The sequence below is a fragment of the Columba livia genome, chromosome 6 (assembly GCF_036013475.1).
Source record: "Columba livia isolate bColLiv1 breed racing homer chromosome 6, bColLiv1.pat.W.v2, whole genome shotgun sequence".
In the NCBI taxonomy this organism is placed as follows: Eukaryota; Metazoa; Chordata; class Aves; order Columbiformes; family Columbidae; genus Columba; species Columba livia.
The window spans coordinates 25,977,089-25,991,898 of NC_088607.1; the positions used below are offsets into that span (position 1 = coordinate 25,977,089).

The following is a 14,810-nucleotide window of genomic DNA, read 5'->3' on the forward strand; positions in this document are numbered from 1 at the left end:
ACATACCCAGTGAGCGTTGCCATCAAACTTAACCTGCCACCTTGCCAGGAGCCTTCCTGCCCCCCGGGCCATGCTGCCGCGGGCTGCAGAGCACAGCGGGTGCTTGGCCAGGGCTGCCTGTGACCCTGCCTGTCCCCTGTGCCCCATGGCATCCTGCTTCTTGCCTCCTTCCAGGCTGGTGTTGGCCAAAAACCACACAGCCCCTCTCCTGGCTCATGGCCCACGAAAGAGGCCATTTTGTCATCCTGGAAAGCAGTTGGGCTGCCTGTGCAGTCACATAACAAGCAACAAAAGGGCACCGGTGCCAGCAGAAGCACACCATGCAGAGAATCACCTTTTTCAGGTTTATTTATTAAAAAAAACTCAACACCTGAATTTGATATACAGAGTAACTGGAAAAAAGTTTCACAACATTGTAATAATACATCTTTATTCCCTCTTAAATAGAATCTCTAAGACTGTAAGCCTATAATTCCTGTTAAATCTCACTTAACTATATGGTCTTTATAGGCTTTCATCATTGGAGAATGAACATCAAATACTGGCTTCAATACATGGGGAAAACAGGAGTATAGGGAATAAATCACAAACTTTTGGTACCTCAGGAAACATTGCAGAACCTGGTGGAGACACAACCAGCAGCAGGTGTGTGCTCATGCAGGCACCAGGACCAGGGCTGGGGGCTGCACGTCCCCTCCCTCTCACTGGCTCACGGCCAGAGGATAAGGACGAGGTGACCACAAACAACATGAGACCCTGGACCTCATGCCATGCAGCCCCAGGAGGAGGGATAAGCAAGAGAACAGTGGAGGAAACAAGAGATGTGGCAGGAGAAGCTGTGGGAGCAGTGCTGCTGCCATGTCCTCCAGCCGGGACCCTGCTGTGGCTCTCCCCTACAGCTCCTGGCTCAGCCTGTGGGTGACATGAGCCATGGTCTGGCTTCTAGGTGGATTGAAATGAAGGTTAAAAACCACAATATTTTTCCCCATGAACAGTTAACTTCTCATTCTACCTCCTATCCCCTAAGCTGATGACATTCTGCTGCAAACAAAGGGAATTAGACCAGCTAATGGGGTGAGGGATGAACAGCCCCTGAAGGCAAGGTCTGCTGGTCCAGCTGAAATGACAGCTGGAGAAGAGTCTCATGACCCCCTTGAAATAAGAAGGTTCCATCCTGTAGGGTTTGCTCCCCATCTTGATGTTCATGGTGCTGACCCATGACAGCACGGCTGCCCAGCAGGGCCAGGGCTCAGCCAGAGGGTGCAGGGTGTTGCTCCCCAGCCAGCTCAGTACATGCTGCCTTTCTCCCCAGGGGATAGGAAACAGCCAGTCCCAGCTGAAAAACATCTCCCCAGGAACTAACATGGTGGAGAAACTGTGGGGTAGGATCCAGTGAAAAAAAATGCTTTGCCTTTGGTGACTTTTTGCAGGAAAAAAAAGTGCTGCCCCCCAAGTCCTCTCCCCACTCTTAACTGTTGCATAATTTGCTCAAAATACTGACAGGACAAACCAGAATATTTTATGGAAATATCCTCACGAGTCCCTGGAGCAAGCCAGCAGGAGAAGTGATGAAATACATTCCCCATCACCTCCTTCTAGCAGTGTATAAAACCAAACGATCTTTCCAGACACTTCACTGACAAACACATGCAACTTTCCAGCACTTGTCTATATTTTTCACTTATCATTTTTCTCTTGGTTTTACCTTGTCTTCCCTGCTGCTTTAATCATGGCCTTCTCCTGCGAGACCCACCTCGTTAAGGGACATGGTGTTAGAAGGAGGCCGTATCAAGCCGCGCTGGTATTGAACTTCTGCACTTCAGTCTTGCCCCAGATGGTGTAGGGAAGGCTGAGGTGACCTCCCATTCTCTGATTAGCAGGCAAGTCCAAAGCAGAAGCAAAGTGCAGCATCATGTCAGCGTGCTCTGGCAAAACCCAGCATAAGCTGTAGAAAAAAATGAAGAACTTCTCCAAGCCCGTGCTCTTACCTTGTGGGAATGAAGGTGCATATCGCCCCATCAGATGTTGCCAAGCATGTTGCACCCTGAGGACACCAGGTACCACTGAGGACAGCTGGTACCAGCTGCATGCTACCCTTTTGCAGTGTGCCGAGTCATTGCTGTAGGAAACCTGCACATTGACTCAATACTGGTGCCACAGCCAGGCCAGCATCTTCAAAAGTGGGTCTGGGATTTAAAGTGATGGGTTTCTGAACACCTGAAACCCACCTGCCAGATCAGGTCAGAAGTGGCATCCTCCAGTGCCTTGGCTGCGGAGCGCCTTGTTAAAAAAACAGGACTCTGGGTAGGGACCTCCAAAACAGGTACAACCTGAACCCCATTCACATGGGGACACTGTGGCCAGTGTAAAGGTGCTCAACACTTTGGTCAGATGTCTGCAGGGAGGGACCAGCACTGGGACACAAGGTGAAGGAACTGCAGTCACAATGAGGCATGGAGGACAGCATTTGCTATGGGTGGGGGGGACTCTGTACTATGTAATACTTGGAGAAGGTGAGGGGTGGCTATCACAGCGAGAAGCTGCTCTCAGTTCACAGAGTGCTGACAAACATGAGGAAGACCACAGCACATAAATATATCCATGCACAGCCACAGCCCGCAGTATCTGGGGGCTGCCAAGGGCACCTAGATGTGGGGCTCACCAATAGCTGCATTCCTCTTCTCAAACTTCATTTTGAGCTCTGACACAAGGGCGTTGTGAGCACTGCCATGACCTCTGTTCTTCAGCTGCTTGTTTATAAATTTGGGAGTGAGGGAGCCAGACACAGTTGGCACCCGCCACCCTGGGGCATCTCCCCTGTGAGCCAGGATGGGGGGCGGCGGGGGCGAGGGGGCAGTCGGTGGCGTGGGGGCGGCCTGGACGTTGTTGTTGCTGTTCTCGTTGTGTAGGCTCTGGGCATCATCCTCAACGACAAACTTCTCTGCAGCATTGCTGGGCCTCTTGAACTTCAGCCACTCCATCCTGACTGTCCGGGACTGTGGGGTCTGTCTCTTTTTTATGATCCTTCTTACCGGCATGATTTTGTTGGACCGCTTATTGCGCCAGAACATGGCAGTAGAGATCATGATAGTTATCAGCACCATTATGCCCATGACACCAGCTAGCACTCCTAAGGCTTTCATGGGGTTATCTTTAGTTTGCATCAAAAAGGCGGCCATAGGCCCTTTGTGAAGAGTCTGTAAAAGAGTACAAAGAAAACACATGACTTACTCTATGGGACAGACAGTGACCTAGAACTTTCATTTGTCCAAAATATGTTAACAAGCAGGGCTGACTAATGGAAGTTATCTCTTAAAAAAAGAGAGTCAAAGAGCCAGTCCAGGTTCAGAGAATTTGGATGGGGTAGGTGACTTAGTAAGCATTTTAGTATTGTGAGATGGACAACGGTCGAACACCAAATATAAGCCAAATATTACTGCCAAATTGGGGCAGGTTCCTGTGTGTTACCATAGTGTTTGTTTAACTTGCAAGAACAGAGCAAGAAAATAACTGGCTCCAGGATCTACAGCTGTATTGTTGTACTACATTTTAGAGTTAATTTCCTAGGAATAATAGTGTTGAACCCAAACAGTTTATGACCAGAAAATGATCTTTCAAAAACAGTTGCAGGTGATACGTGATGCAGTTTATAGGACTATTACTAAGCATGGCATTAAAAAGACTATGAGGAAACTTCACTTTATAAAATTACAGTGTAGAAATGAGTAGCTAGTAGGTCTGTGCTGCATTCTGTTTTCAAGTACTCTTTTACAGACATAACAAAACTCTTTGAGGTAGGGTTCATGAGTAGAGCTAAAGAGCTTTGTTTTTAGAAATGAAATAAGCAGTAACAGAAGCTACATATGGCATATTAAGGACAAATGAATGGCCAGTTCACTTTGCAGTTTAGCACACTGTGTGTCTTGGACGTCCCCGTATAATTTTGCGGATTTTGCCCTGTGGATGGAGCCTGGATCTTTTCACACTTTTCCAGTACATGATGGTGGAGATCACCATTGTTACAGAAATGGTGGAAAGGACGCCACTCGTGCAAATTCCAAATATTGTCCATGGACGCTTCTTGAGGCCTAAAATATAGGATTTTACCCTGTTCTTGATCTGGAAACATCAAAAATAAGAGAAATGGTCAACCCTCACATATTTATATTTTAAATAGGCCAGTATCTATTGTAAATACAAATAGAGAACTAGGGTAAAATGTGTACAGGATAGAAAGCATGTAAAATAAAGGGAGCTAAGTGTTGAACTAGGCACAGGAGAGGAGACAGTTGCAACGACATGGAGATTAATCCAGAAACACTAAAAAAAGTTTGGAAGCACATATAAACACTTGGCTGAACAGGAACAAAGGGTATCAGCACAGCACAGAGATCATGCTTAATCATGGCTTATTCCAGCTTTGGACTACATTTCCAAGATAAGTTTACAATGAATACAAGCTTCTGCAAGGGTCTCAGTGTTGTGCAGGGCCAGGAGTTCATTCAGAAATGGCACATTCATGAGCAAATTTGTTTACCATGAGCTGGTCATAAAGATACGTGTGGCTGCGGAGAGACAGGGCTACCCACTGTGCCCCAGTCCTCTGGCCTTGACTCCAGGAGGGAATCATCACCCAAACTTCACATGTGTAGTAACAGGTTATCTGCATTTTTAGTCAGTGGTCTAAGCTCCCACCTTTTAGTCAATGGGGACAAAATGACACCTCCAGAGTGGTAGTCACTACATGCTAAAATAGGTATCAAAGACAGTGAGTATCAGGAGAGCCTTGTGACTAGCTTGGACCGGAACCTCTGACTTTTAGATATTTAAAGTAAGATCAGATGGATTTCCCCGTATGACTCTACACTAGGATGCTCATATCTTTACCCTCCCCAGTCTGTAGAGGGAGATGACTAAGAGTATCCTTAAAGGATGCTTCAGAGTTACCTCCTGTCATGTGTTACACAGGAACACTATTTATTTTTAGATCAGATCCCTAAACTTAGTGAATATAAACTCATTAATACACACCCCATTGTCTTCACTTTATTTCTGTATTTTCACAGCCTACCTCAGACATATTATCCAAGACTCTCTTCCGCTACCCTGAATGCTTCCTATTGCCGAAGAGAAATGGGCAAAGAAATGCTATTGAAACTCATGGACCATGTTACCTTACAGGTAGCAAACGATATTAATAATTTTTCTGTGCAAAGAGTTTTTCTAGTAATTAATTAGGAATGGACTTAATCTGGAAGCCAAAAGCAGAGCAGCCCAGTACTTTGGAGGAACTTGGATTCACATCAGCTTTGCTGTTCTTCATTACATGGATTTTGTGTATTTAAACCCCATCAGGTGACAGAAATTCAACCCTGCCTTACTTCATGTGAAAGTCTAATGAATTAAGTGTCAGATAAAAGTGGGTAAGTAGTACACGACCTGAAATAAGTCCACTTGTTATGAGCGCAGTCAACATCTAATTTGTAGGAAGGCACTGATGGCTAAATAGCATAGGATCAACACAAGGAAAAAGATGACATACACTTAAGAAGATGCTACATCTCAGTAACGGTTATTTGACCAGCTGTTTGAAAACCTTGAATAAACGGGATTAGTCACAAGTATGTCTCTGTGTTACCAGTGTGTAACAGTTGCAGGGGTAAAAACTGATGGAAATGATATGAGGAGTTTCAGAACTGAGCTTTGTTCAACTCCCCCTTGTCTCACCAAATTTGACACCTATTCAGAGCTTCCAGTTATGAAGAGGTGGTTAATACCCAAACTAATACCATTAATAGTTAGCTGGTTCAGCCTGCATTCTCATTACTGAGTCTGTCCTATACAAAACTATGCCTGGAATCAGCCTTGGGTAACAACTCTTGTGTAATGTCTGCACAAAAAACATAGTGCATTTTGTAAGCATAAAGTGGGAGAATTTCTGTTTATCATGCTCATGACACTCACAGGATAAATAGGAGAAATAACTTGCAAAACAAACCTGGAACAGCATCATCTTAGCCAGCCAGCAGAGAGGCTTATGTAAAGTGCCTTTGCCACAAAAAAGCTTTGAGATCTTGTCTTTGCCATCACAGTGGCCCAGTCAGTTAACACACAGACCAGGGCGAGGGAGGCCTGAGCAGTGAAAGTCTGGGAGATTTGGGCACTGCAGTTCAAGCACTTTGGCTCTCAGCACTACCCTGCATGTCCAAAACACCTTCAAGTCATTGTATTGATTACTAACAGTGTCTCAGAACTGGGTCCACAAACAGTGCCACTATGCAGTTTATTTAGCTGTTGTTTCTTCCTAAGAGTCATGCTACATTTTGAAGAGTACTGATTTTTCTTGTACACATAAAACAAAAGAAGATACAAAATAAAAAGAAATGAAAGCTGCCATGGGAAGCACTGTCGTATCTCTGTGGGCCAAAACCTGGAAGAAACACACTCTCAATGGCCACCAAAGGAGTTAAAATACCACTGCTCACAAAAGACAATGCTCTGCTGTTTTTCTGCTCTGACTTGGCAGTTACAATGTGCACTGGCCCAGGGGAGGATTGGGGACAATTAGAGGGTTACAGAGCCGTGGCAGAAGTTTGGAAGCAGCTAAGCTGTTTGTATCAGCTCCACGAAAGGAGAAGACCAATCCTGGGACAAGAATACAATCTAAAGGATTAAAACAACTGCTTGGATTAAAAGATGTCATCACCTACTTTTTATTTAATGGGCACGTGTGGTCCCTTACAGAACCCTGGTGACAGTCTGTCCCCTGCAGAGAAGCTCCTCTGCCCAAGTCCTGCAGGTTGTTCAAGTGTCCAGTGGTCACTGGGACTCCCCAGCTTTTGAGAGGCTCCAACATTGACACATGCTTTTGAAGATGGTTTCATAAGACGCAGCACTGTGCAGTTTCAGTGCAGACAGATGCTTTCGGGCTGCATACCTGGAGGGCAGGCTGCAGAAAATACCCCTCTGCAGCACATGGGAATTGTTCCTGCCATCCTTCCTCCTTGGCTTCCTCTTCAGAAACCTGAGTTTACCAAAGAGGATGCCCATGTCTCTCTTTGCTACTGAAATGGTGATTTATTTCCTCTGTTCTTCTCTGTCCTGCTGCAACAGTTTGCAGTGTGCAGACATCCACACCTCGGCAGCTTCTCAAGAGCCTTTCATAGTACAGTGAGCAGAACCAGTGGGCAGTGTACCCACAAGGTGGACGCTACAGGATTGTGTGGTTGAGCTGTTCAGCCATGAGACCAGCTAAGGCTCACTAGCCCTATTTAGAAGACTAAGTAAGTAGGTGAAGCTGTTAAGAACCCAGGCTATCAGAGATTACAGACAACTCGGGCTGCGTCAACTTGAGCAAATGGATCTGTACAATGAACCAGCCGGTTCTGAGGAGCCCAGTTCTACACATTCAGCATTTCTGGGGTTTTGCTTCAGACTGGTCTAGGCTGGTTGCAGGGGCAGGCTGCCTGCTAATGCCAAAGCATGCTAGGTGTGCTCCCCAAACACATTTTCGATTGAAAGAAGTCCATTTTGTGTGCCTGAAGTTATGTGAGCTACCCCACAGTATGTGGGGATGATCAGGAGGTTTGCTTCAGAAGTAACTCCTGATCTGAGGTAGAACAGAAGCTGCCCCCTCCGGTACTTATCCCAAAAAGCAGTGCTATCACCATACATGAAGGCTGCATTTACATCACTGTGCAATACAAACATGAGCGTGCAGTAAGACTTCTCAAATCAAACCAGCCTTCTCTGAACAATATTTTTCAAGGTCCATGTAACTGTGGAAAGAAGAGGCTAACTGCTCTGCAAATGTGGCAAAGGATGTTCAGTGCCATTAGCAACCACAGCTCCCCAGGCTGCAGAGTTAATGTGAGAGGAGAAGATATCCACATTAATTCACAGAAGGTATTTGTTGAAGCTTTCAATTAGGGAACTCTAAAACTGAGACTGAGCAGCTATATTTAGAAGTCTAAATGAGTGGCCAAAGCTATTAAGAACCACAGATTATGCTGCTAAATGTGGACGTAAGCCTCAGTCCACCAAGAGGTGTAAATAAATGCCCCCAGATACTTGGCAGAACCTCAGTGGAGTCATGAAGAGGAAGACGGATTCCCCCATCCCAGCCTCAAGATCAGGAGTGGGAATCAGCTTTCCATTAAAATCTTGGGCAGCAGGAAGAGATTTTTGTGTGATACATAAGGGTGAAAAAAGAACGGGATTTTCAGCATGTGTTTCCGATTCTGTTGGGACACGATAGGAGATTAACAGATGCCACTCAATACCAGTTTCCATAAAACCAGCCTCAGTTAAATTAAAAGGCCTCTGGAATTTTTTATCCCTGTATGATTCCAAGAGCAAAAGGTCCTTTTGATGTGCAATACTGCTGAACTTAGCCACAAGGCATCGATCTCGAAGGGCACAGCCTTGCGTTAATTGCAATGGTAAATGTTAATCAGAAAATATGCCTGTTTAATTACTTGGTGTGATTAACACTGCAGAAAACCTCTAGAGGATGCATTCACAAATATCCTCTTTATCCAAAATCAGTAGCACATTAAATGCCCACCAAAAAGCTAACTAAAAGAGACTTTGTACAGTTGGAGTACAAAGGGATGAAATGTACATGTTTAACAGCTTCTGAGGGTGTGTGAGTATGTGCTGTCCCTATACCAAGAGATTGCCTTCTTCATAGTATTAGCAGGAGCTGTGCTGTCTCTGGGACATAAGTAGTGACCAAGGGTTTGTACACTGACACTGCAGCCTCTCACATGGAAGCTGAAATTTGAGAGTGGTTTTTGCAAGGAGATGTGATGCTCTTGAAAAAAAGCTAAAAAAAACCCAACAAACCCAAAACCAAAAAAACCCAAACCGACAATGACAGAAAACATCCCACAAATAACTGCAAGCAATAGAAGTAGTAACGGAGGAAAGTACAGAAGTTTATGGAGGATGTGACGTCAGATTAGTAGTGTGGATTCTGCTGAAGAGATGTACTCAAGTGGAGAAAGAAGATGCTGTTGCTGTCTTGGGCTCTTCATTGGGACTTGGCAAGCAGAAGAGTATGGGAAGAAGGGAATAACTGTGTCAGAGAGGAATCCATGTCTTCCTAGCTTTCTCTGTTTCCCTTTACACTTTACCAGGAGTGGCTCTCCCTCACCTTGTGCCAAATCCGTAGTCCTGGGGTGGGGGTTTAAAGGAAGCAGAGGGGACTTTTTAGGAGACACCTCCTTTCATCAGGTGCTGATGTTGCTTCATGCAGTAGAAGAAAATCCAGGAAACTCTTTATCCCAAAACATGAGCTGGTTCAGGGATACACCATCTCCCCCAGCAGAGGAGGTGCAGGGCACCCTCGCTCCTCTCGACACCCCTCAGCCCCGCACACTAACAGAGGGTACTGGTTCCCCTGGGAGGGGCGGGCAGGCTGTAGGGTATCACATACCTGCACCTGGTAAGGAGTATCAGTGGAATAAGAGAGGATGGAAAGAACAGAAAAAGCCTGCCATAGATAAAGGAGCAGTGTGTGCACTTTGACCAAAGAGAAGGCCAGCTGCTCCCTGTAGGAAGAGATTTGCATCTTTGCCCAACATGTGTGTGGTCCAGAGACTGTCAGTCTAATGATGCGTTTCTCATCTAGTTTAAAGCCCATTTCCTCCCTGTGGGTACCTATTTAAAGAGATGGCAAGGCAGTTACAATAAATAAAAATCATGCAAGCATGTGCTGCTCACCATAAATCACTGCTTGTTCTTTGGTTGGTGTAAAAGTTGGCCTAACAGGAAACTCTCAACCTATTTGTGTTATCTTTTAGAGTCTTGTTGATTCATCTGCTAACAATACTGCAATTACTAAGCTCGCATCCAAAATTCTGTGTACCTTAAAGCATTTCTATAAAGTTGTATCATTATTCCTACGTCACTTAGGCTGATTTGCAAAACTGGTCTGATAAATTTCACTTTGACCCCCTTTCCATTCACTTTTTGTAGGGGAAAAAGATTGTTTTCTTAACCTGAATAAAACAAAAAAGTGGAAATTTAGCAGTCAGGATTTACCTTTACTCTCAGGAGTCTATATTCCTCAATTTGCATAGAACTCTAACAATCAGATGCAAGAAACTCATCTCCCAACCACATTAAGCTCCTACCTTTGTACCTATACAATTTCTCTGATCGAAATATCTGTTACATTTGTGTCTGTAGCATCCAGCTTCACCACAAGGCTCTAGAAACACTCTATAAAACAGAGCTAGCAAGAAAGGAGAAACAATGACTGGCAACTTTTTCGCTGTTCATTTCAACTCCTGAAGCATTTTTAAAGTAGTCTGAGAAATGAAACAAGCAGTGACTACTTTTTGGTGCCTCTCAAGGATCACCTCACATAAGGATTTTACTAAAATGTTTGCTTACCTCCTCTGTGATGTCAATCTTCAAAACTGCCGTGGTACTGAAGGATGGGGAGCCTCGGTCTTTGGCCTGCACCACCAGTGACCATATGCAGTCTTTGTTCTTTGTGATGTTGTGGATGATGTCCAGGGAACGGATATAGGATTTCAGCTTGATTTCCCCAGTGCTTTGGTCTATATCAAATACATTCGCTGGATCTGCTTGCATGATGGAATAATCCACAATGTTGTTGGGTTCTTCTGCATCTTGATCTATAGCCTGGTAGGGGAAGTTTAAAGAACATGGATGTTATTGTTTGTGTCTTTGCCTGAAGACAAAACACTAAAAGTTTCTGAATGTTCACTTCCAATAATATCCATGCTGTGAGATGACTGGGCTGTTTTTGTTTCATCTTGGAAACAATTTCCCCTTTTCTGGCATCAGTTATGCTACATTTTCTAGACACAAACAGCAGGACTAGAGTTCTTTTTGTGTACGTGATTTATATTTGAGATTAAACAAAATCAGAGGAAAAACTGAACCATAACCTATCTGTAGGATGCAAACGGTGCACTGCTGGGGAGTTTCTCACACAGTGTGGGGGACAAGTCTGAATTGAATAGACAACAATGGGATTAGCTCCACACTATGAACTATAGGTGCCTTAATTTTTGCACTGTGGTATTTATTCTACTAACATTAGGTGTTGTGTAATCACACTTCACTATATGCATCCAAATATCTGTAACACAGGATATTCTGCTCTTTTGCCTGTCAATTGTTATTGCATTTTTTTAACCTCTTGTTCCACACTGGATCAATGAATACAATTCTGCAAAGCGAAGGGAAACGAGTTGTATGTTTGAGCACAAAGTCATGGCAGGAAGGTTAAGTATTCAAAACCCTGCACTTTCATTCACTCATCTTATTTGTGCTTCTTATAATCACTGTATAATCCAGGATCTTCCACCAGCTGCTGGTTCAAATACTGTAACAGAACTTTATCTTTTGCCTATAGAATTTGTTTCTCCTGCTCAGCAGTCTGCAAATAGTATCATTCCGTGCTTTAATCCATTTGTTACATACAAATGGATGTAGAAAATAAAACCCCAGGAAAAGCCAACTTTCAGGCATTCATCACGATCCCTGAGCAATAAAAGGCAGAGCTGGAGCTTTTCCAAAGCACTTCGCAACACACTGTGCCATCTCTCACCTCTATCTTCACTGGTGACCCGATGATCATCGTCTTTTCCTGGATGTTTTCATTGAACTCTGGCGAGTGGTCATTGACATCTAGCACAGTGATAAACACTTCAGCCAAGCTGTACTTCCCATCTGTGTCCTCTGCCTTCACATAGAAATTATACTTTGAGTTCACTTCAGCATCTAATACAGCCCAGGGCTGGGTGTAAATTATACCTGTTGATGGGTGGATTAGGAACCTGGAAAAGAAACATGGAAAGACTTTTGAGTTTTTTGATTACTTTATGTGTGTTTGCAGCCTGGAGCAAAGGTTGGCTCTAACACTGAAATGCTGTGCCCAAAGACTGGAACTCTTCACCTAACTCCTGTCTGGCTGTATTTCCAAATCATTCTCTCGACATATTTTTGCTAGTTCCTTTAGGCTTGAAAGTCAGAGAACTAACAGTGTCTGGTATTTTTCTATCTATTGTGCATTTTAGGTGCATTTTCTGTTAAAGCCTTTGTCCTCAGTAAATGCTCAGTGTGATTTCTTTGCATTAAAACATTAAGGAACTGGCTATTTTCTTCCAGTTTATAACTACAATGTCCTGCATATATTAAGATTGATTGATATCACCTCAATAGCTAAGGGAAGCATACTGCATATCATATTTAAGCTCTTCTCAGAATGGGTAAGAAAAATGGCTGCTCTCAAATCCCCCAAAGTGCAGGACAAATTATCTCCTCCAAAAATAATCACTTTTCCATAGACTGGCCCTGGGATGGAGTGGGTGTTCAGATTTATCTGTACCAAGTTCAGTTCTACATATTTGTAATTACCAAGACATTGTCAAAAGTGTCAGCCAAAAGCTTGGATTTATAGAGAAAATACCAACCCAGTATCTTTTTAAAATGGACTGCCAGTGTAGGCTCCAAGCAGTAGGGTTTTTAACAGATGTAAGGTTTTATATACCCTTTAAGTAATGTACAGGATAACAAAATATTTTCTGCATTCCAACTGTGACTACAACTGAGAGTGATTGTAAAAGGGGCACTTTGAAACCCAGAATCTTCAATTGTTTTCATTACCCTGTTGAATACAAGTGTTGATGAAAGTCAAGACCTGGAGGTAGACAGAGCTGTGCAAACTCTTGGTAAGAAACAGTGCCCATGTTGAGTGTCTCCTTGGCACCCAACACAGTCTAACAATGCAGAGAGGCCTCTCATCACCCCCATTTTAGTGCAAGAACAGAAGCACTGAGATGTGAAGAGATTAGAGCAGTGCACCCCACTCCCACTGGCAGCTTGGATGTAGATTACCAGAGTAATGGTTTTATCTTCAACAGTTAACACGCTGTTCCTCTTACTCCATTATAACTCATCTTTCTGTCAAGGCAACTGCACATCCACTGATGGAACCCCTGAGACAGAAAGAATGATGCCTCTAATTGAAACTCTCAAATTTGCATCAGGCTCTGTGTTCAGCAGATCTGGAGGTCCCAGGGCTCGGAGACTGAGCCAGCCTTGCAGAGCCATGCCATTCTGGCACAAAGGAAGGAAAAACCACCCATATTTACAAAAGAAAAAAATTGCCTTCACAGCTTAAATTCTGCATTCAACAGCATAACAACAGTTAGTATGAGCATCCCCATAATTCCAATCAGAATAAAGTTGCACCCACATTTTTTTTTCTAAATCCTTCATCAACAACCTTCACAAGCTTCTTTGCACCAGCTGCTACATATTAAACCTAAGAGGTCTGCCTGCATGACATGACCTTTGCCTGCTTGTCTCTGTGCAGTTAGCAGCTGGCTTAAGGACTTAGTGAAGAGCTCAAAATAATCCATCCTGAAAATGCTCACATATGTGTATCCTTCTGGCTACAGAAGAGATTCACCCTGAACATCTTGGATTTTGGACTTTGATTGTGCCTCTTAAATGGCTTTTACCTTAACAGGAAGAGTTCAGCTTTAACTCCAGGTGGATAATGTACGGAAAAAAATGGATTCTGGGGATGAGTGCCTGAAATGCTCATTCATTTCCAGTATTCTGCCCTGCAGCCCCACCGTGTCCAGGAGCTGCAGGTTCCAGCAGTATCGTCTGTGATGGCAGGTGGTGTTAGCCATGGCTGGGAGCCCCGACCAGTGGGCCAAGACAACTGCTGGGATGGAAGCAGTATGGGAGAAACCAGTGTTCAGGATGTTCTCACCTCAGCACTGTCCCCAAAGACAGGGAGAGGGAGTTGGACATCATTACAAAATCATGTAAGCATCAGATTACCTTCTTCCCTGATACAGGACTATTAGGTTTAAATATATAAAATGCTTTGAACACCCAGTGCAGCTGACCTCTAAAGCTAAAGTTTGTATTCTTGAAAATCTTGTTGTCTTTGATTTATTCTGACAAGAGTTTAAACAGAACTATTTGTGCAGCTATATGGAATAGGAAGAGTAGTTTTTTTTTTCTCCAGAAGTGACTTTGCACAACAACCAGACCAAACCCACCAGTTTCTCTTACAAGTGTTTTTCAAACGGTGATTTAAAAGATCCTCTGTATTGGTACTTCAGCTGCCTGATGTCTCTTTGAGGGTTTGTGGGTAAAATTCCACGGGTTCATGAAGCAGATGTTTAATGATCACACTATAGTTTTTCTGTTTGGTTTGGTTTTGTTTTGTTTTTTTCACAGAACTTACAAGGAACATGGCATAAATGTCCTTGGAAATGAGGAGGTCGAGAATGAGCCTGTTTTGGTGTGGGGTTTGTTTGTTTGTTTGTTTAATGCCTTTAAAACTCTGCTTAGAGATATGTAGGGTTTTTTGTTTGTTTGTTTTGTTTTGGGTTTGTTTTTTTTTTTTCACTTACAGATCTGCTCCAGTTCCATAGATGGAGTACTTGACTTCTCCCCAAAGTCCTGAATCTGGATCTGTAGCCTTAAGAAAATAAAATAAGAGAGTCATCCTTTACTAAGTTTGAAAAAAAAAATTCTTCATTTTTCTTTCAATAACAGGCCATGTAGAAACCCAAATGCTTCCCCCTCTTTTTGCCATTACATTTTTAGGAAGAAATCACATAAACAAACGTGCCCCTAGAAAACTGCAAAGTCTCACACAAGGAAACACCCCTGGCCGCCCCAGGGAAGCTGCTGGGAAGCCGCCTGTGTCGTGGCCAGGCTGGTGCCCGGGCTCTCGCAGGGACAAAGCCACTAGATGGCTCCAGCTATCGACATTTAACACGTCCTTACTTTAATAAGGA

General features: G+C 43.8%; 1 protein-coding gene across 2 annotated transcripts in view; it reads right to left on the reverse strand.

Annotated features, from left to right (window-relative positions):
* Nucleotides 1–330: 330 nt before the first annotated feature.
* CDHR1 (cadherin related family member 1) overlaps nt 331–14,810 on the reverse strand; it is a 48,130-nt gene continuing 33,650 nt past the window's right edge. The window contains exons 15-18 of one of the 2 annotated variants that reach the window (XM_065067639.1): nt 14,421–14,488; nt 11,591–11,819; nt 10,402–10,656; nt 331–3,197 (exon numbers count right to left, since the gene is read on the reverse strand). In XM_065067639.1, coding sequence (XP_064923711.1) covers nt 2,646–3,197; nt 10,402–10,656; nt 11,591–11,819; nt 14,421–14,488 — 1,104 coding nt within the window. In that variant the 3' untranslated portion in view covers nt 331–2,645. Of the gene's footprint in view, nt 4,120–10,401; nt 10,657–11,590; nt 11,820–14,420; nt 14,489–14,810 lie in introns of both variants that reach the window. The other variant, XM_065067640.1, reaches the window with a different exon arrangement.